Source organism: Haplochromis burtoni, unplaced genomic scaffold (genome assembly GCF_018398535.1).
Source record: "Haplochromis burtoni strain Fernald_Lab_line unplaced genomic scaffold, NCSU_Asbu1 Contig_179, whole genome shotgun sequence".
NCBI classification, from domain to species: Eukaryota; Metazoa; Chordata; class Actinopteri; order Cichliformes; family Cichlidae; genus Haplochromis; species Haplochromis burtoni.
In genome coordinates, this window is record NW_024582540.1 from 1,084,842 (window position 1) to 1,105,879 (window position 21,038).

The 21,038-nt window shown below is 39.4% G+C and overlaps 1 protein-coding gene across 1 annotated transcript; it reads right to left on the bottom strand.

The window, feature by feature from the left end:
• Positions 1-7,336: 7,336 nt before the first annotated feature.
• Positions 7,337-19,047, bottom strand: LOC102302368 (guanine nucleotide-binding protein G(i) subunit alpha-1). The gene is made up of 9 exons (XM_005934186.3): positions 18,533-19,047; positions 15,787-15,829; positions 13,739-13,880; positions 12,657-12,814; positions 12,394-12,522; positions 11,439-11,568; positions 11,202-11,355; positions 7,579-7,772; positions 7,337-7,475 (listed from the first exon to the last, which is right to left on the bottom strand). The coding sequence occupies exons 1-8, from the start codon at positions 18,648-18,650 to the stop codon at positions 7,582-7,584; spliced, it is 1,065 nt and encodes a 354-aa protein (XP_005934248.1). The 5' UTR covers positions 18,651-19,047; the 3' UTR covers positions 7,337-7,475; positions 7,579-7,581.
• Positions 19,048-21,038: the final 1,991 nt, after the last annotated feature.

The following is a 21,038-nucleotide window of genomic DNA, read 5'->3' on the forward strand; positions in this document are numbered from 1 at the left end:
GCGTTTGGGGAGTGTGAGAAACAGCAGGTTTCGCGCTGCAAAATTCATATATCTGTGGACTTTGCCAGAATATTCCCTTTCTAAAAAAAATATGCAACAAGCTTGTAAAGACTACCCAAAGGCTGCATTACCACGCGGGACAACACCAGGGACAGCAGGTTCACCGGGATGTGGTGATTTCGAGATTAATGGTTGTTTGTTAACACGAAGTACAAAATTTTGTATCTAAAAATTAGAGAGAATTAATAAAAGGCTTTATTTATATAAGACTTGGGGTAACAAAAGGCTTTATTAATGCCGATTTTATTCTGCTAAATAAATATAAATATAATATCTACACAGTACGCGGGGAAACCTGCACAGAGGTGTGCCAAACTATGGTTAAACTAATACGCAGTTTAGAGTAAGACTGCTGTAGTTGGTCAGTAACCGCCTCCCTCACACATCCATACAGACACCCTCCCTCGTGCATCATGGTTCTGACATGCAGGATTGTCCATTACATGAACATACATTCCTAAATATTGCGCTTCAAAAAGCGCTTTTCATCCCTCGTGGATTCATTGTTGGAATTTTGTAATTCATCCACACAGCACATAACAGGTTTATTGCATGGATGGTTGAGCAGAAACAAAAGTTTGTTTTTGTTTCTTTAATGTTTATTTTTTTTTATTTTTTTTGTTTGTTTAAATGTTATAATGCGAAGAAAAAAGCGTCGCATCCTGACTTGTGTTTTGTTAAAAGTTCGCCATCTCTGTGTTGGTCACAGTTACATAACTATGATGACATAAATCCAAGTTCAACACAAAACGACAAATCCGTTTGTTGCCATTACTTTTTCATGGCTTGCATGACTTTCTGAAAGTGGGTGAAGTAAAGTTGCGTTCAATATTTAATGCATGAGTCAAGAGCTGCTGGTCTGAATCTACTGAGGAGGATGGTCCCTCTTACTGCCACTCTGGATGTGTGTGTGTGTGTGTGTGTGTGTGTGTGTGTGTGTGTGTGTGTGTGTGTGTGTGTAATGTGAGCATTCTCCCTACAAAACAACATTACTGTACACAGAAAGCAGCCAGTGAATAAAACACAAGGAGCAGTGGACTCTATCTTTACATACTTGGGTTTCTTTTAGCATTTAGGTCATACAGATGTTCAGATGGCCTCTGACACTAATTCTAAGCAGATGATGGAGACTAGATTCATTTTCTCCATCGCAGTAGAGAAATATTACTGAATAATCCAGAAAACTGGCTGGATTAGTAGACTAGACACCCATGGGGGAAATGAATCCCAGTTTTGCTTTTGCTCTGCTCTACTGGTGGACGTCAGAATTGCAGCATCATGAGGCCTCTGGCCTGGACTGAAACTCTTCATTTTCACTCCAACACCAGCTCATTTATTGGGTCTGGTTGCACTAAATTATGAAACCAGCTCACGCTGCCTTCAAAGAGAATACAAATGTGGAGCAGTCTCTTGCTCTGGCGCTCTCTTTGTTACATAAGTTGTATATTTGTGCAGGCAGGATAAATCATACACTAAATTTTTCCCCTGTGCTCATATATCTATATCTGGATCAGAGTTTTTCACTATTTTGGACCTTCTCTTTGTGAACAGAAGTGCGATAGAAGAACAAAGAGAAAAGCCATCAGCTGTCGAAGCTTTGAGCTCGAGCAGCTAAATTTGGAGTCACTTTCGGCAGCTCGTTGGCACTTCAAGATTTTTTTTTTTTTTACTGACAGGATGCTAAAGTAGAGCAGGAGCTCTCTGTGTCTGTATGGCCACTCGAGAACAATGACACAGCTTCAGTGTTAGGAGGAGGTTGAAGAGGAGGAACCCATACGCCTTTTTTTTTCTTGAGTGTCACTTTGATGCTGATGTTTGCTCCGAATTGTCCAAATAACAGAAGAAAACAGTCGAATTAGCAGTGAATCTGCACCCTGAAGGCATCCATACAGGCCATCTCAGGCGGCCTGTAAACACGTTTGTGGCCGTGTTTATGCATGCTGGGCGGGGGAGGAAGAAGAAAGATACGGATATTACTTTATATCATCATTATAGACAGAAAGTAATGAGCATCCTAAAGCAGACTGCCAACAACAGAAGGCAAAAATACAATAACACGAGGCAGCCTGCGCACTCAGAGGGGGAATTTCAATAGAGCTTATATGGATTTAGTTCACCGCCTCCCTCATTGACTCTGCTTTGTGCATTTGCTATTCGGGGGAAAGAAAAAAAATGCACACTAAGTTGTTTTTATTGCTCAGCGAGGACAGAGGGGGAGAGGGGTCACCTTCACACAGGCACTCGCACACAGTCTCCTCCACTATTTATCACCTTTATTCAATCCACAGATTAAGGAAAAAAGGGACCAGGGGTGTCTGCATGCATCTGCAAACATGAGACTAACAATATTTGGGATATGCATTTTACACTTTAAAAATTACACATGCACATGACACGATCGCATCTATGAGGAACCCACGGGTGTAGTGGAGCTAAAAATCTGTTTCACACATACTCACAGTCAAACGCAAGACACACACACACAGAATAAGTTAATTAGACTGAATGGCTTTAGGGAATTGGCAACTGAATCACATTTGCTTTTTCTTCGAGCTCACAATGAGATTTAATTATGAAGGGAAACTTGCGATGCCAGATTACACCTGTTAAAAAGAAAAAAAATCCAGACTGAATCCAGACCAAACCAGACAAAGGAGGCTGGAAATTCAGCAGGATTAAGATCATATTAGCTTCTGTGGATCTGTGGTGGTGTCAGTGTCGGCTCGGTGCAGAAATGTTACTCAAAAGCAGAGATTTGAAGCTGCACCAGTTATTTTAGATTAGGTGGTCCTGCAAAGAACCTCTCCTTGGCTTTAGTGGGCTTAATATTTTACATTAAATGCAAGTTTTTTTCTTTACGAATCTCACACTGATACTTCCAAGTCTACCAAACTTTATATAAAATGTGCTGGTTATTGCACTCATCTGGTTTTTGATCCCTTTGTGGTCTGCTCCGGCACCCTGTTCCTTCCTTCTCTTTTTCCTTAAACACATACCTTGTTTTTGAGTAAGTTATTCACACCGTTTGATCTCCCCGGGAGGACTTTAGGGATTAGCTAAATGACCCTGCAATTAGCTTTTAAATCACACAATGCCTCCCCAAAAATAGTTTCCTCTCAGCTATTGCCCTATCCTTGTGCTTGAGTGGCGATGGCTTAGCTAAGTCTGCAAGATAGGCGACAGCCTTGGCACTGCTGCTGCTGCCACCCATTTGTGGGATGTTCCTTGCCATCATCTAGCTGTCTATTAAATATATAAATATGGAGAGAGACTGGAATGTGACAGTTGTTCTGATAATCCTTTCACTATCTCTAAACTAATTCCTTTGATCAGCTTGTGAATGCTGGAAATAATTCTGGGCTTCAGTTCTTGCTTTAAATTACCACAGCTTGATAGAAAATCACTTTCTCGCTCTAGTTCAAGATTAATTAGCCCTAATCACGGGAGCTTTCCAGTGGAGATTTTATATGAAGGCCCAATGCATCTTTGTCACAAGCAATCTTTGTTAATTATATCCAAACTGCTGATTAAATTTTTCCCCTTGTCTCCTTTATAACCATCAAGCAGCCATCAGTCTATTAGTTACATGCTGTTACTAACAGCGTACACTAGATGGGGCTAGTTGTTGCTTTTATTTTCCTATGCTGAGCTGTTAATATTAGGATATATTATTTATGTAGCAGTTTCTTTAATAACAGACACATTTCTGACAGATTAACTACAATCACAGACTTACTGATCACTGTGCCAAAGATAGCCTAGTATATTTGTAAAGGAAGCTGTTTTCTGTAGTATATTCTATATGTTTTTAAGGCAATAAAAGCCATTAGTAATTTAATTAAATATTGTAGTTTTGTTTATGCATTGTGAATGTGAAAAGGTTCAAGATTTGGAAATTAGAAATATCTATAAACTATATGCGCAGCACATCAGTTTCATGCTCCATGTTGAAACTATGTTAAACTGCATCGTTCTTTTTAAAGAAATACATTTAAATATAAATTGTCCCCTTTTTATGGATTCTTAGTGATTTTGGGAACATACACAGCTTAAAAATTCAAGGGAACACTCAATCACAGTATAATTTGCTTATATGCTGTGTTTATATTATATATTTCTATATATGCTATATTTATACATATATTCATATTTTATTTTTCCCCTTTATTTTTTTTTTTTATTCTAATTGTTATTATTATTATTAATTGCTACTGGAAACTGAATTTCCTGGAGGAATCCATCCATCTATCTATCTGTTCTGAGTCTTGGACTTTCTAGTTCAGTTTATTGTAATATTCTTTGTGATCCCTGGTTTGTTTAATGTTTATACTTACATTGTGTATTCTTTGATATATTTAGCTTTGTTCCTGGTTCACAGTTGTTTTAGAATTTGGTTTTTCCATCAGCCACATCCTGTCTGCATTTGGATAGTGACACAAAGTCAGTTAAACTTCAGTCTATCCAGTTGAGAAGAAACCACCAACAGGTACATTGCAGAAGCAAAAACAAGACAACCCTCAAAAAGGAAGTGGCTCAGCAGATGACGAGGTACTCATTTCTCTCTGCTTCAGGGATATGGAGAGAAATAGGCCTCGAAAGGGTTGCAAATGCATAGGATATGATCCACAAGGGTAAACAAAGATTTACAAATGTGTACAATGATTTGTGTGTGCGTTAATCCACACGCTATACAAAGCAGTTTCTCCACGTAAAACTATTTTACTAATGCGTACATTCAAACCTGAATAAATACTGATCATTTACGCATAATTTATTACGTTCAGTTCACGAATCCGATCATTTTGACTTTCGAAAACCTTTCTGTGCGTACAAACGTCTAAAACTACACGTAGCATCTCCCCCTCGCTTTAAACCTTAAATACGTGTGCACGAATCGCCTGACACGCACAGATCACGTGGGGTAAATTTATCGCTGCAAGCTTCACAAAGACGCACAAATGTAAGATGCATTCACGTCCCAGTGTAAAGCTTGGACATCTGGGTTTCCACTACATACGTTATGGCAATGGTAATGGCAACAAACTTTCTAAATAAACGGAACAGCTCGTAACCCTTTTACTAGAAAACACAGATTTACCAATTACAGAAACTACACAGTAGCCTGCCACATCCTGAAATGTTCAGGATTATTCATTAAGCTAACATGTTAGACTGCTTTCATTAGAGGATGGTAAGATTAACATCAAAGTGATATTCCACTTGACCTGAAACATATCTTCAAAATATACAGATTAGTAAGCATACTCACTCCAGAGGATGATCTGCTGTAATGTACAGTAATGGTGTGTCCTCCCCCCCCATATCTGCAGCAGAGTGCTCACTTTTCCCAGCAGAAGTCCATAAGATTATTTAAACCATATAGTAACCTTTTATAGGCTACTGTGTAGTGTCTGTTCGTGTTTGGATGTGCCCATTTGTAAAATAGTTTTATGTGGTCAAATTACTTTGTATTTGTGTCTGGATTGAAGCAGGTCCTCGTGAGCCCTCAGAAGTTATACACAAATCATTGTGGAGATTTGTAAATCTTAGTTTACGCTTGTGTATAATATTGAATGCATTTGCAACCCTTTTGAGGCAAATTTCTCTCCATACAGCGGCATGCCTAGAAGGGGGGGGGGAGACATGGGGTGCCACCAGCCCCGCTGAAATTTGATATGCAATTTCAAACAAGGTTTTCTAAATATAGAGATAAGACTTTATTTATCCCACAACGGGGAAATTTTTGCATCACCTCAGCTCAAGTACAGATATATGAAGGAAATACAAAAATACAATTAAGTACATTTCAATATACAATCTGGGTGCTATTAAGCCACTTTAGCAGGATTCTAACTTTGACTTATGTAAAAAAATCTAAATACTTAAACAAACCAAAAAAAAAAAAAAAAAAAAACTTATCACAGGATGTTGTTTAATTTTTTTTCCCCACTTTTCACTTAATAAATCTGCAATAGGACACAGGGCTGCATATGAGCTTATTTAACTGCATGTGCTTCCCCCCCCCCCTCCTTCATTCTGGAAAACTAAAATAATATCGGGTTAACGATTTAAAACTCTTACACATGTAATTTACAATGTAAATGAGAAAAAAAAAAAAAAAAGCCAGAGTGTGTTTTGTTTATTTCCCCCCCCCCCTTGGGTTTAAAACCTTAAACAATGATCAAAACAGTTTGAGATAAACCATCTGTTATGGGTTTTTAAGGTCTACATTTCTCAAAAGCATTTAAAAATGCTTCTTACCTTTCATAAAATAACAACACACACACACACACACACACACACACACACACACACACAAAAACAGGAGGCAAACATGTTTTTTTTTTGCATAAGTTGCCATGGTTTCAACATAGCAACCCTTTTATTAGCAAAATCATGGAGATTAGTCCACTAAAGTCCCCATCTCATGGAAACAGAGCTGAGGAGAAGGAGGGGGGGGGGGCATGTAACTTTAAACCTTCACAGATCATAATGAGTAACAGTGCACTTGTAACCAAATCAACTGTGTCTATGCACTGAACACAGATCTAGTTATGGTCCTACTGTCTGCTACATGGCCACCATTGGCATCCTCTTTTCAAAGCTTCCCTTTCCTTCATGGTTCAATTGGGAATGTTTGTAGCAGCGCATCGACAAGGTGCACTTTTTGATTCGTGAGGAGCTCCTTTTTGGTCTCTTAGAAAAATAAAACTTTGAAAGAGGATGACAAGTAGAGGAATAAAGTCCCTTTGCTTCTATATGCACACACACACACACACACACACACACACACACACACACACACACACACACACACACACACACACACACACACAACACACACACACACACACACACACAACACACACAACACACGTGCACCCACATCACATTTCACCACACATCAGTTTCCACACAGCTCTCACAGTATGTCAGCATCAGAGTGAATTGGTCTTGCTTGTTTTATACAAGGAGGCAAAAATATGTATATATAACAGTGAAGTGGCCAGAATTATTAAAAAAAAAACATAGTATGAATTGAAGGGACTCGAGAAGAGTTAAATGGTGGCATCTAAATAAACAAGTGAACAATGAAGAAGAAACACTGCAACTAAGGCATGCAAGGCACGAGCAACTACAAAAAAGAAAATGTGATGCACAGACAAAAAGAAAAAGCAAAGGCCCCCCTTTTTACATAAAAATAAGGTAAAAGAAGCACATTTTAAAAATAGAGGAAAAAAAATCCCTGGCCATAGACAGTTGTACAAATATTTTACACAAAATGTTTTCTCTACATACCATTTTTAAACTTTTAGAGATGAACATAAGTTAATAAGGGGTTAAAAGTGACATCAGTCCAAGCTTCTTCCACTCCTCTTGAATAAAGTCACTCATTAAACCGGACACCAAGCTGCCTGAACAGGGGGAAAAACAAACAAACAAACCAAAACCTGGTTAGAGGAGAAAATGTGGCAGAAAATATGGCGGCCTGTTCACAGACAAAACATGACACGTCACCTTTTAGAAAAGACCACAGTCCTTCAGGTTGTTCTTGATGATAACGTCAGTGACGGCATCGAACACAAACTGCACGTTCTTGGTGTCGGTGGCGCAGGTGAAATGGGTGTAGATCTCCTTGGTGTCCTTTCTCTTGTTTAGGTCCTCAAACTGGCACTGGACGTATGCTGCGGCCTCCTCGTAGGTGTTGGCGCCTATGAAGTGGGTGGGGATAAAGAGGAAATGGAAATAGAAGGAGAAATGAAATCTAAAGCCTGTTCCGTCTTTCCACTGCCATCATATATATTAAAAAAAAAAAAAAATGCATAGATGCACTTATTTTTCAGTTTCTCATCAACTGAATATGACTGTGCACACTTTTAGAGTTCTACTTAAAACTATAAAACTTAACGCCCTGTGAAAGTTGTTCCTTTGCTGACCTCCAGTCGTTTCACTCTGCAGGGATGTACAGGTTGAGTGTCAGTGTTGTGTGGTTCAATGCTTAACAGGCACCTGTCCTGAGCTGCAATTTAATTATGCTTTCCAAAAATGCCGCTCCAGTGTCAATTCGGATTTATTGTTGCCCTTGTTTTTCTCCAACCTGGCTGCAGAATATTTACTTCTGGGCTGACTTTGTTTATAATTTGACATTTATTCAAGCAAGGGTTTCACCTGACAGGTTACGGAGAATAACAGAAGGGCAAAAGCATGTTTTACCATAACGCTAATTCCAAAAGGAAGTGCAGATCTCACAAGCCCACATTTAATTTTGTTCAAAACATAGAAACAGATGAGATAAAACTAGGATCACTCCAAGTTTGATTGCAGCAACATGTCTTGAATAAGTTAGGACAAGGTAACAAAAGGCAGGGGAAAACAAACAAACAAAAACAAACAAAACCACAAAAAAAACAAAAAACAAAACAAAACCAAAAACCAAACATCTGAATTACAATTTTGCTAACAAGTCAATCACTTTGGTGATTGGGTATATTTAAAAAAAAAAAAAAAAAAAAAAAAAAAAAAAAAAGGCAGTCTTAGAGAGGTCTTCTAAAAGTCCTGACAACAAGCAAGAGTGGCCCACAGATAAGCTGTACAATGCCTCCATCTGACAGCAGAGCTCCCTGCAGGCAGACAGGTCATCCTTAGACTGGAGAGGACAGCATGTGCTACCTCTGTTGGACCACAAGTCCTGCTTAAGCAGTTAATCCAGGGGAACCCGGGAGTTCCCTGGAGTTCCCTGGCACTGGCAGTCTCACAAGTCACAATTACAGATAAGTGGGCTGGCAACAGTGTGGCTGACTTCACAAAGGCAGATAAAACTATACAGCAAGTAAAATACCAACAGGTAAGACACAATACTGAAAGTATGATGTGTTTAACTGAAAGTGAAAGTGGCACAGTTGCTGCAGGCAAATCAGCGATTACGTGTGTGAGAGGAAAGACGCTGGATACTAGTTTGGTAAATGGTAAATGGCCTGTATTTATATAGCGCTTTACTAGTCCCTAAGGACCCCAAAGCGCTTTACATATCCAGTCATCCACCCATTCACGCACACATTCACACACTGGTGATGGCAGCTACATTGTAGCCACAGCCACCCTGGGGCGCACTGACAGAGGCGAGGCTGCCGGACACTGGCGCCACCGGGCCCTCTGACCACCATCAGTAGGCAACGGGTGAAGTGTCTTGCCCAAGGACACAACGACCGAGACTGTCCAAGCCGGGGCTCGAACCGGCAACCTTCCGATTACAAGGCGAACTCCCAACTCTTGAGCCACGATCGCCCCATTTAGTATTAACAGCACTGTATGTGTGAGGGCTTTAGCCGTTTTGGTCGGTAAAATGGGAAATCTGTTATATTTTAATAAAAGTCTTGCATATTTGAAGAAAAGGAGGAAGGCAAACTGTGTGAGTTAACACACAGCTCTATCAATAAAACACAGGAGAACCTGATGGATTATAATCGAGTGCTCAATCAGATTAATGTTTAACTGGGTGTTTGTCTTAGTTTTTATTCTTTCAGCTGCAGCCTCTGTGGTGTTTAACATTCTCAGTGTAACATGCAAATATTAAAAACAGAATCCAAACGTAGGCTTAAAGCTACAATAGGTGAAAAATTTGATTTAAAATACAAAAGGCAGCCTACAAATATTTATGCTTATGGAACAATAATATTATTAACATTAAATAAATTATTTGCAGAATTTATAAAAACTTTAGTCCCTTATAGTCTCAGTACAAAGGCATCTAAGGAATCTTCCAGAAATGACAACAATTATTCGGAGGACTGACTGGTCAGTAGGTGGTGATTTCATACATGTCCATCTCTAATATGGTTCACAGCATCAGTTACCATGGCAATGCACCCAGTACAGTGGTCTGATGAAGAGCAGGTGTGCTTGAAATGTCATACACTACATGCAATAAGGAAACTGATTTAAATACAGGAAACTCGGCGTTAACACTCAATTTAACTGGATAAACCAAAGTCCCGCTTCACAGTACAGGCATCTGGTCTCCTCAGTACCCAGACATTTACACACTGTTAGAAGAAGAGGTGATGCCACACAGTAGTAAACATGGCCTTGTCCCAGCTTTTTTGAGATGTGCCTTCAAATTTAAAATAAGCCAGTATATTTCCTCAAATAATAACTGTTCGCAGTTTTAGAAGTTCACGAGATTTGAAAATTGCTGCATTCTGTTTTCATTCATATTTTACACAGCCCCCTTTAAAAAAAAGGAAGTTGTACTTTAAGCTTATGGTTGTTACTTAAAATTTCTTACTTAAAAGTCAAAATGAACAACATGTGGCTTTATGAATTGAAAAACTTTTGCTTAGTATCACAGCTGAGTGTGATATATATATATATATTTTTTTAAGTTAACGTGAGTTATCAGTGTGTAAAATAAGGAAGTAAACGGCCACCACAAAGTAATGAGAAGTGTGACACCAATATTACTGAACTGGTTCTAAAAATTCAGCCTTTACCAGCAGAAATAAAACATCTATTTTAGGCACAGAAATGGTCCCTTGAGTGAGTGTACCACATTTGGAAACCATAAAATGTCCTTTCACAATAAATACAACGTGACCCGGCGAGCCTCCTAGGGAAGAAAAGGTTAAAACTTATCTTCTACTGAATCTCTGGATCCTTACGTCACATCGATATAAATAGATGATGACAGCATGATGTTACAGATATGGTGTTCGAGTGTAGATTCATATCAAAATCATGGCTATTTAATCTGTATCTGTGAACCTGACAAAAATGCATTGTTTAAACATGAAGCAGCCCACACAGCTCCAGAGCAGAGCAGTGGGATAAAACATCCGTCTCATCTACAGGGCCTGCCACACCTTTGTGTAGCTACAAAAGAAGTTGGGCTCTAAAAGCAATAATCACAGGATTCTGACAGTATAAAGGAATCCAAATATGACTTAGTCATGTTACACAAAAACAACAGTTTAAATAAGAAGGTTAAATTTTTCTACACATCATTACAAATCCACAATTAAAAGCCCAAATCCTGCATACATAGTTGGGCTTAATGATTTATATACCCCGCCAACACACAAAGGACATTATTTGCATGTATAAAGCACCAGCTCTGCATGTCAGTGTTTGTTTATATGACTCACCTGCGTACTCAGGGAAGCAGATTGTAAGGGGGCTCTTTTTGATCTTCTCCTCAAACAAGTCCTTTTTGTTGAGGAAGAGGATGATGGAGGTCTCTGTAAACCACTTGTTGTTGCAGATGGAGTCAAACAGCTTCATGCTCTCGTGCATTCGATTCTGAGCGGGAGGAGAAGTGCACAGTGATTACCGATCAGAGACGTACTAGTGGGCAGAGTGTGCCGGGGTCAGACAGCTCTTACCATTTCCTCGTCCTCAGCCAGCACTAAGTCGTAGTCACTCAAAGCCACGCAGAAGATGATGGCAGTGACGCCCTCAAAACAATGAATCCACTTCTTCCTCTCTGATCTCTGTCCACCAACATCAAACATTCTGAGATCACAGAAAGATATTGTTAAATAAATGCAACTCTCACACACTCACATGATCTGGGTGATGACATTTTCACACAAACACACGCAAATCTTTCAGAATGTGTAAAATACTGTGGACAGCTGTCAGAGCTTTTAAAAGCCGCTTTTTCAGTTAGTTTTCAAGAGTATGAAGCTACTGTGTTCTTGCATTCAGTGTGATATTAGGTGACGAGACTACATGCTGGCCGACCACTCGTAGCTTTTCATTTTTCATGAACAAGGCATCAACTACTAGTGGTTGCCTCACATAGGAACAGCAGGACATCTTCTATCAAAGTGCAAACTCCTGAATTTGCTGATTCTGATCCTTGCAATATGCGCTCTCTCTCTTACTTTTAAATATAGATTTATGCATAAATGTTAGCTGGTGGCTGGGTCTCCATGTGTTTATTTTAAAACATGACAAGCAACACATTTCAGCTTTTTCTGAAACTATAACAATGCAAATGAGAGACCTTTGACACCAAATGATTTTATGAGCTATGAAAATGAGGAAAGAATTGATGGCTATAAGAAAGCCATAAACCATTACCTACTACATGTCACATTTTGGTTCTTGGAGGCACTCCTGTCACAGTGTTTGGTCTAAATTGTTTAGTATTAGTGCATCTGAAGTTTTCTATCTTTTTTTTAAAGCCATGAGCCATTTTGGCTTCTAAAGGTTAACAGTCATAAATGAAAAATAAAGGCAGGCATATGTGAGTCAGTGTAGACTTTACATGGAGCACCACGAGACACTGCTGTGTTTAAACAAAACTAAAACAATGATGGTGGCTATACTCACTTGAAGTGCAAATCCTTGAAAGTGAAGTGTGTTTCCACAATACCGGTAGTTTTGACTCTGGTCCTCAGCACATCCTGCTGGGTTGGAACGTAAGCACTGTTGGATATCCTGTCCAGGTCATTTAGGTAACTTTGGAAAGAGAAAAATCAACAAGAGAAAGAAAGATTGGCAACAAGCTAAAGCACTGACGTAAGAGCGGGAGTTATTCTTCCAAGGACAGTCCCCTGCTGTTTGAAGTATGCGTGTCCGTGCATCCTACTCACTATGCTGCAGAGTCGTTGAGCTGGTACTCTCGGGAGCGGCTGAAGCAGGCTTGAACTCCTCCATCTTTCCACAGCCGCTGGATGACCCCAGCCAGTTCACTGGTCATGAAGCCCTCTTCTGCTGAGCCCGCCAGGACGAACAGCTGCCGCGCGTCATCCTAAAGACACAGAGACACTTAGCTGAAAACAGCCTAAAGAAGGTTAACTCATTATCAAATAGAAACAAAGATTTACTAGATTTGTTTTGCTAATTTTTTTCTATATTTAGAAAGATCACAATTCATCTATTGTCGTTACTCCTTAGCCGAACGGGCCGTGCAAACTAAAGTGATAAATTAATAATTAATTAACTGTGTTTTTCCCAGTCCTTTCACCTGTTATACTTTACATAAAATTAGATTTCAAAAGGGGCTCAGTGTCTAAACGCCAGAGGCAAAAACCTTGATATTTGAGAGAGCATAAAATCAGAAAAGAAAGGCTTCAGGATTAAACTTGGTCACGATGAGAGAGCCAGGCCAGTCACGCAGACACAATGACTAGCTCTTTTGTTATGCCAAGAGGGGAAAAAAAGAAAAAGGAAAGGAAAAAAAAAAAAAAAAGGAGAAACAGATTTGCAAAAAGAAACAGGAGTCTGTTTAAAAAAAAAAAATCTGCCAAACAGGATATTAATAAACTAGACTTGTGAAAACAGAAATAAAACAATGGCCACGACGTCTCCAGTGAGAGAGAAAAACAGAAATGTTGCCTGTTTATTATAAATCAGGCTATAATAATTTTGTACACTGGATTTATTACATGGACTTTGCACATCTTCTACTTAAATTTCCTAAACTCCCCTCTCCCACCCCACTGTCCTGGTCATAATCTTTAAATATTTCTTACTCTCCATAGATAGCTGGGATATATTCTTATTTTTAAATGTTTTAAATGTGATATTAAGCACAGACCTAGTTTTTTAATCCTTTTTTTTTCCTCTAGAAGGTTGCAATGCAAAGAACCCTGCCCATAAGGCAAATGACTAAGCCGCTGTTACCACAGACAATCTGTGAGGTTGTCTGGATGCTGTGTTTTCTGTAACTTACTGCTCTGGCTTGATCAGCAAAGTCAATCTTGAGGCGTCCCATGGCTCTGATGATGGCAATAATGGACTGGATGGTGTTGCTGTAGACCACAGCCTTGTACTGCTTACACTCCTCCTCTGAGTAGCCTGCTTCGTGGATGATCCTGAAACACAAAGAGAGAACATTAGCAGGCGTGCCACAGTTAATTCTAATTTCATACAATAAGTACAAGCAATGGGATTCAATCTGTTCTTTAAATGCTGGTAAACTGGTTGATAGTTAACATATCAAAATAGATTATAAAATGTATAAATAATGGTCCATTTCATGTTAGAGATTGCTATTAAAATCTGCAACAAGGCCAAACAAGCAATCAACTGCTTTAGAAATCCAGGAGATACAAGTAAATGCTGCTGCTCATCTGGAGTCACGTTTGCTCTAGCTCTGTTTTAGGTCTCTCCCAGCTCCCGAGGGAAATGTCTGGCTCATTAGTTGCCTAATACTCCACCATGTTCACCAGCTAAGTGAACCTGGTGGCTGCTTTTTTGTTTTAACAGAAATGACACAATGAACCAACCTAGTGGAGCAGCCTTCTCAGTTAAACAATGGGCTGAAAGTTGGTACCAAAGCTCTGTCAAACTGAGACTTAAAAATATATAGAGAGTTATACTTTTACTGATCACTTGTATAATTGGAATGATTAACCATACTTATTAAAATCAAATTCAAGCTCTTATGCCTCTATTTTCTTTAGTGTTTATTCTTAGACTATTTTTAGAGTAGTACCGCATCATTTCCAGTTGAAAATAATCCTTATTTATTTTTCGATGAGATATGATGCAGGTTCTCAGATCATCTTAAGCATTGTAGCTCCTCCCCCTATGAGGACATTTATCTCTGACTGGCTGCTCCTCACAAACTGAAGGTCTAAACGACAGGTATGTGGGGCTTATGTATTCACAGCCAGAGTGGTGTGCTTGAGATGAAAATATTAGGAATACCCATTCTGACATCATACAGAGCCAAGAGCAGAATAAATATCTTAAACTGCGTGTCTGGAGCAGTCTGAAGCCTGAGCTTCTGGCAGCATATATGACAGATATTAAGTAAAATAGTAACAGAACAACTTTCAATTGTTTTTTGAGTAAGCCTCTACTCAATTACTTTTTACTGAATGTTTTTGGGGGAATTAAAAATAATTAACTATGGGACAATCTGGTTAATGACTTGCTGCTTTTTATGTATTTTTTTTAAGGTTTTATGTTTAAGTTTATGGTCAAAAAAGGCTTCTTAGATTTGCTACACCTGCATTCCCTTACAGTGTAGAAAAACAAAGGTGTATCATTTAAACTGCACTTATTTTAAAAAAAGAAGTCTCAGATATTTAAATCTAGAGTTAAAACATCTTTGCCCTGAAAGAATGGAGAATAATTTAGAGAGTAGATTATTTCTTCTTCTTCAGATTTGACTGTGTGTGTCTCTCATGTTGTAGAACAGGGGTGGGCAATCTCAGTCCACGAGGGCCGGTGTCCCTGCAGGTTTTAGATCTCATCTTGGGTCAACACAACCGAATCACATGATTAGTTCGTTACCAGGTCTCTGGAGAACTTCAGGACATGTTGAGAAGCAAATTCAGCCATTTAAATCAGCTGTGTTGGTTCGAGGACATCTAAAACCTGCAGGGACACCGGCCCTCATGGACTGAGATTGCCCACCCCTGTTGTAGAATGAGGATGACACGCCCATTAAAATAGAACATTTTTTGTTGCCTGTGTGGGAAGAAAATGGTTGTGCTCCACATATTGCCTATTCACCACATGGTGTATTTTATACTGTATGTTTAACATTAAAAAGAACAAATATTTCCATCACAAACAAAAACTGAGTGTCATGTGATAATTTCTAATTATCACAGTTGCGTTAGATAATCCATACTCTTAATGCATCATAAGGGAATTCACTGAGATTGGCACTGGTATACTGTGATCACCCTTTTTAATAAAAAAATACATCAAGTATCTTAGTGCTTGATGTATTCTAAACTGTATTACTGATTCATTCATGCTTACTTCATCTGTTTAACAATGGTACTCTTCCCAGACTCCCCAGCACCTGAAACACAGAACAGAAGTTAGAGAAAATTACAGCAATTGTGTTAATTATTTCAAAACAGAAGCAGGTACGGTGCAAACCTACAAAATTACATTAAATGCCAACCAGTGTGAAATAAACACGCATAGTTTACCTTTAAACACCAAACTGCATGATTCATTTCGAGTATCTGTGCAGCCCTACATTTAAAACACTAAGATAAGCTAATGGTGCCAGACTAGCTTCTGTTAAATGCACTTTTTTCAAGTTTTAAGTGAGTTCTGCCTGTGGTGTATGAACACCCACAGTGGTGTCTGAGGTCAGATTTAGTTGAGTCACAAAGCGCAATTGGATTAATTAACTGGATCGTCTCGTCAATGAGATTATAGACAGATTAAACTTCCTTGTGTAAGAAATTCATCCCATACCAGCTTGGCAGGACTCTGAACTGCATCTCCAATGATTTATGTATGACTACAACACTACAGTATATAAGGCAGTGTGATACCACTACGGCCTTTTAGGTGACACATATCAAAATATAAGAAAAATACAATGCTGTTTCATTTCACATAAAGCTCAACAACTCCATCTGAGATTAAGGCATGTTTTAAGATGAGCACACAACATTTTAATTAGCTTACCCCTCCCGGGACTTTTAGTTCCCCAGTGGCTGGAGCGATTTGCCACTTCATCATCCCATATGAAAACAGCAACACACAATAGAGCTACCAGTACTGAAAACATCACTTAAATTTAATTTGCAAACACGCTTGCGCCTGACTGAGCTGCTGAAATTGAAGGGATAATAGAAACCAATTATGACAAAAACTGGTGGAGTAAAATGGTTAATGTTTTGCCACAGAGACGAGATGACAGGGAAAACAAAATACACACTTATAAAATGCAGATATCTCTGCAGTTTTTGCACCTATGCTGCTTTTTCTGTCATTTGTTTGCAAAAATAATGCTACACAAAAATAAAAATCTGTCTCATATTTGCATTTAAGCTGCTTGCAAAAACTCTACAATTAAGACAGTCCTCCCACTCAAAGCAGTGATTGCAAGAGCCTGTCATTTGCTGATTACTGTATTATTGCATACATCCCCAGCGGGGAAGCATTACAGAGCAGCAAACTGCAGTGAGAACATATCAGTCTCCCTCAGAGACGTGAACATTACACCAGATATTCAACGTCACAAATGTGGATGTAAAACATCTTTGTGTTTAAACAGATTAGCCAGACCATTAGATGATGAATCCACAAACCAAACTTGCATCTCATGCAGGTGGTTGTGGGAATCGTGACAGGTAAAAGCACCATGAAAATTCAAATAAGGTTTCATCTCAAATGACGCACAGGCTTGACAACGGGACGTATGGGGTTGTGAAGCCATGCTGGAGAATAGCTGGTGCCACAGCCCTGCTTGAGCAGAGATTAGCTGCGAGACGCAGAATAAGACTGCATTTTCAAAAACAGCTTGCAGACTGCATGGCTGTGGCAGGCATCCCATTAGCACGCACTAACCGTTTCTGTCGTGCGTGCATTACTGTCAGCCCGGCTGCATAGGTTGCTATGCAACCTCTACCCCATCTATCCATGCTGAGATAGGCGAGAGTGGTCATGTAATGGGAAGAATGGAGAGGTGTGGCAGCTTTCCTTAAAACTGTGATATAATCCTGGAGAAATGTGACATGCGGTTATGTTAACTGGAAGCTTATCTATGGTTTACATCCCATAATTTGAAAGCTGGGCCATAACATTTTTTTAAGCAGCATTAGTAGTTTAAGTATGCAATTTTCTGAACATATTTGCATGGTAGGCCAACATATTCAAATGGCAGCACTAATGCTCCCCCCCGACACAGCATTTGGATAATGCAGTTTTGGATGACATAAGAGCAAGTCATAGAGAGATACACAAACAGGTATAGATACAGAGGGTTTAAATTGTGTGTACAACGCTTCAGAAGAGCAAACATGTCTCGCGGGAGGGGCGTATTATTCGAGACCTGTTGAATAGTGGAGCTCGCACATACTTTAATGCTGTTCCAACAGATAACTTTAACACTGCTCACAAGTGTTAGTTTCAAATATTTGCTGGATTGTAGAGATAACCGATCTAGGGGCACGTCTACTTTCTTTTTGATTTACGTCACGAAGAAACAGGAAGGGAGCTAGCTAGCTTTTGGACTTTAAGCCATATTAAAAGATGTGCTATTAGTCGGAGTCACGAAAGACAGCAACACAGACACTTGATTACAGAAAGTTATTGATGCTTTCTGACGGCTAACAAATCCAAGCTAGCACCGAGGCGTTACACTAGCTAAGCAGCTAATTGCTTAGTTAAATTAGCTTACCGACTTACCGCTGGGTATTAGCGGTTTGCTTCTGTGGAAGCAACTAATCAGTGTGCTCTTATCTAGTGTTAGTTAACAGCACAATTACAATTAGAGTTAATTCAACAAGGGATAAAAGATAGGAACTCCACTAGCTCAAACTTTTTTTTTAGCTAACACCACCGTAACATTCAAATAAAGCCCCGACATTTCCCCACCTTTGCCTCTGTTGCTTCATGGACTGGGTAAAACTTGAATTTTAGCAGCTACAAAAACTTATTTAAACCTTTATCGGGTTGTTTTTACGCCTGGGTAACGAGAGTCCCACAGAAACACACAGAACCAGTCCCCGTCCCTCCCTCGGTCCGTCCATCTTTCTCTCACCAAGCAGGAGCAGCTTGACCTCCCGGGCAGCCTTTTCGCCGTCGTCTCGCAGATTCCTGTCGATCATCTTGCTCCGCTCCTGCGCCGCCTTGTCGTCCGTGCTCAGCGTACACCCCATCTTTGTCTGCTCCTCAACGGACCTCCGAATAAATACAATAAACGCACACGAAAACACAACTTTTGACTACGACTGCAACGACATGCAAAGGCTACCGAGTTAGCATCCAGTGGGGAGGAGGAGAAGAAGGAGGAGGAGGGGGCAGTCTGTCTAACAGTTAAGAGTCAAACACGCCCTAACCTCGCACTCAAGCTCCGGATTTATCAGCCGAGGCTTCTCAGATATCAGTTAAAAAGCAAAGTGTCGCGTTTCTGATATCTTCGTCTAGGGTTTAAATTAGTCGACTGGTCAAGCAGGTGGAGTCAGTCACATTAAAGGAAAACAGACGGCACCATCTGTGGAGCAGTCCGAAAAACGTTCGCTTCCTGTGTTCCGCTCACATACCTGCAAACTACGCATGCGCGAAACGCAACAAGCTTCTTCTTTTAAAAAGCAGAAAGCTTATTTTTGGGAAGTGACCACTGTGGAAAAAGAAAGAAAACCACGAGACACAGAGTCAAAACTCGAAATCATTCACGCTTTATTGCTTAACAGTTTAACAATTTTGAAACGTTCCCTAAGTGAGTTTAAATTCAGATTACACAAAATTAATTCAACATGTACTAAGGCAAAATGTGAATTTACAGATTTTATTGGTAATTTGCTTAATTTTTTATTTAGATAAAGAAAACAAAAAACGTTTATTTAGAATTAGAAAAGTAGAAATATAAATTACAGTGGTACATTTGTGGTTATCTGTCTACACTTATCATGGTTATGCATGTCATGTCAATTTCGGGATTTCTTTGAATTTTTCTTTTTCCAGGGTAGATTGATTGTACAGCAGACATTTTTAATGGCTTAAATTTTTTTCTAATCCATACAGGGTCAAAATTATATATAGAGGCTCAAATAAATGCTTATACACTCACTTAAATCTTTCAATAAGTGGTGCTAAAGGTTAAAATGTGTCTTATTTGTGCTTATGACTGACTACAGCTGTTATATCCTCTTGCAGCATAAAAAAGGATTTGCTTGACAACACTAATTGGACGCAATAGCAGATTTAAACAAGTCACAAAAGTCTCTAGGAGCCATTTCCAGACAACTGCAGATCCTAACATCATCAGTTCAAACAACTGTACATAAGTACAAGATGTTCAGATGTGTTACCACTTTGCCAAAGTCTGGAAAAAGACAAACTGTCACCCTCAGATGAGAGGAAATGGGTTAGGATGTTCAAGTACAACTTAGGAACCACCATGTCTCAAGCCTGCCATGAACTGGAGACTGCTGAAAAACCAGGGTCACTGGTCACAGCGAAGCAAGTTTTACATCACTGTGAACTGAGAGAAACCCCTACTCCAAAATCAGAACCTTAAAGTTTAACTAACATTTGCAGTTGCCCATACGGACAAGCCAAATTCCTTCTGGGCAAAAGTACTATGGTTAGTTAGACAAGTATTGAGCTATTTGGCCACAATGATGCATGTTCAGAGAAGTAAAGGTGAGCTTTGCAAACCTAAGAACACTGTGGCATCTGAACACTGGTTGGGGGGGGGGGCAAGCAAGCTGCTCCTGCTTGGTGAGATCTGTCTTATTTAGACAGATCCCTGTCTAAATAAATAAATAAATCTAGGTAAATTCCCAGATGATTAAACACGCTACTAGAAAGCAAATCAGCAGCCTATTTATGCAAGATAATTCATAATTTTATTGGGGGGGTTGTATTGGTTGGGTCTGACTATTGGGGGGGGGGGGGGGGGGGGGTTAGGGTTTCCCCCCTGGAAGTTACGCCCCTGTCCCAAATGCACACAAAAAACTGGTTTTGGAATGGATAAAGTAGGCTAAAAGTGTGGTATGTGCAAAGAAACAAACCAGTTTAAATGAATTCTACCAATTCTGGTAGCAGAGGAGTGATCAAATAGCCATCCGGGATTATGGCAGAAGCTTGTTGATAGTGTTTGGTGCAAGATGCAAACGCTAAAGGACATTCATCCAGATCTAAAGTGTATGGAATTATATTAGCCTGTTTGTGTATTTTTGACCATGTGGATTAGGGAAAACTCAAATTTCACTTCTTGTTTTTTTGAAGTCATTAAAGATGTCTCCTGTACAATCATTCCACGCTGGAAAAGTAACTGTTTAAAGATCACAAATAGCTCCAAATTACCATGAAATTCATGCCTATGATGAGTGTATGTAAACTTTTTTATACTAGCTGTAGCTCAACCATTTTTATTGCAAATAGAGTGCAAATATTTCAGTTAAAAAAATGTCAAAATAACGACTAAAATTTGGTTAGGAAACATGTTTTGCTAGATAAATCTTAACATTTCTGCATATTGTATGCCACGAGGACTCTGTATGAAGAGTATCTCGGTAATGTTCAAGCAGCTGCTCTTCATT

Coding starts and splice junctions, on each gene's coding strand:
- LOC102302368 (XM_005934186.3), bottom strand. CDS start 18,650: ATGGGGTGTACGCTGAGCACGGACGACAAGGCGGCGCAGGAGCGGAGC. Junction 15,830..18,532: donor GGTCAAGCTGCTCCTGCTTG/GTGAGAGAAAGA, acceptor TCTGTGTTTCAG/GTGCTGGGGAGTCTGGGAAG. Junction 13,881..15,786: donor ACCATTGTTAAACAGATGAA/GTAAGCATGAAT, acceptor TTTGTGTTTCAG/GATCATCCACGAAGCAGGCT.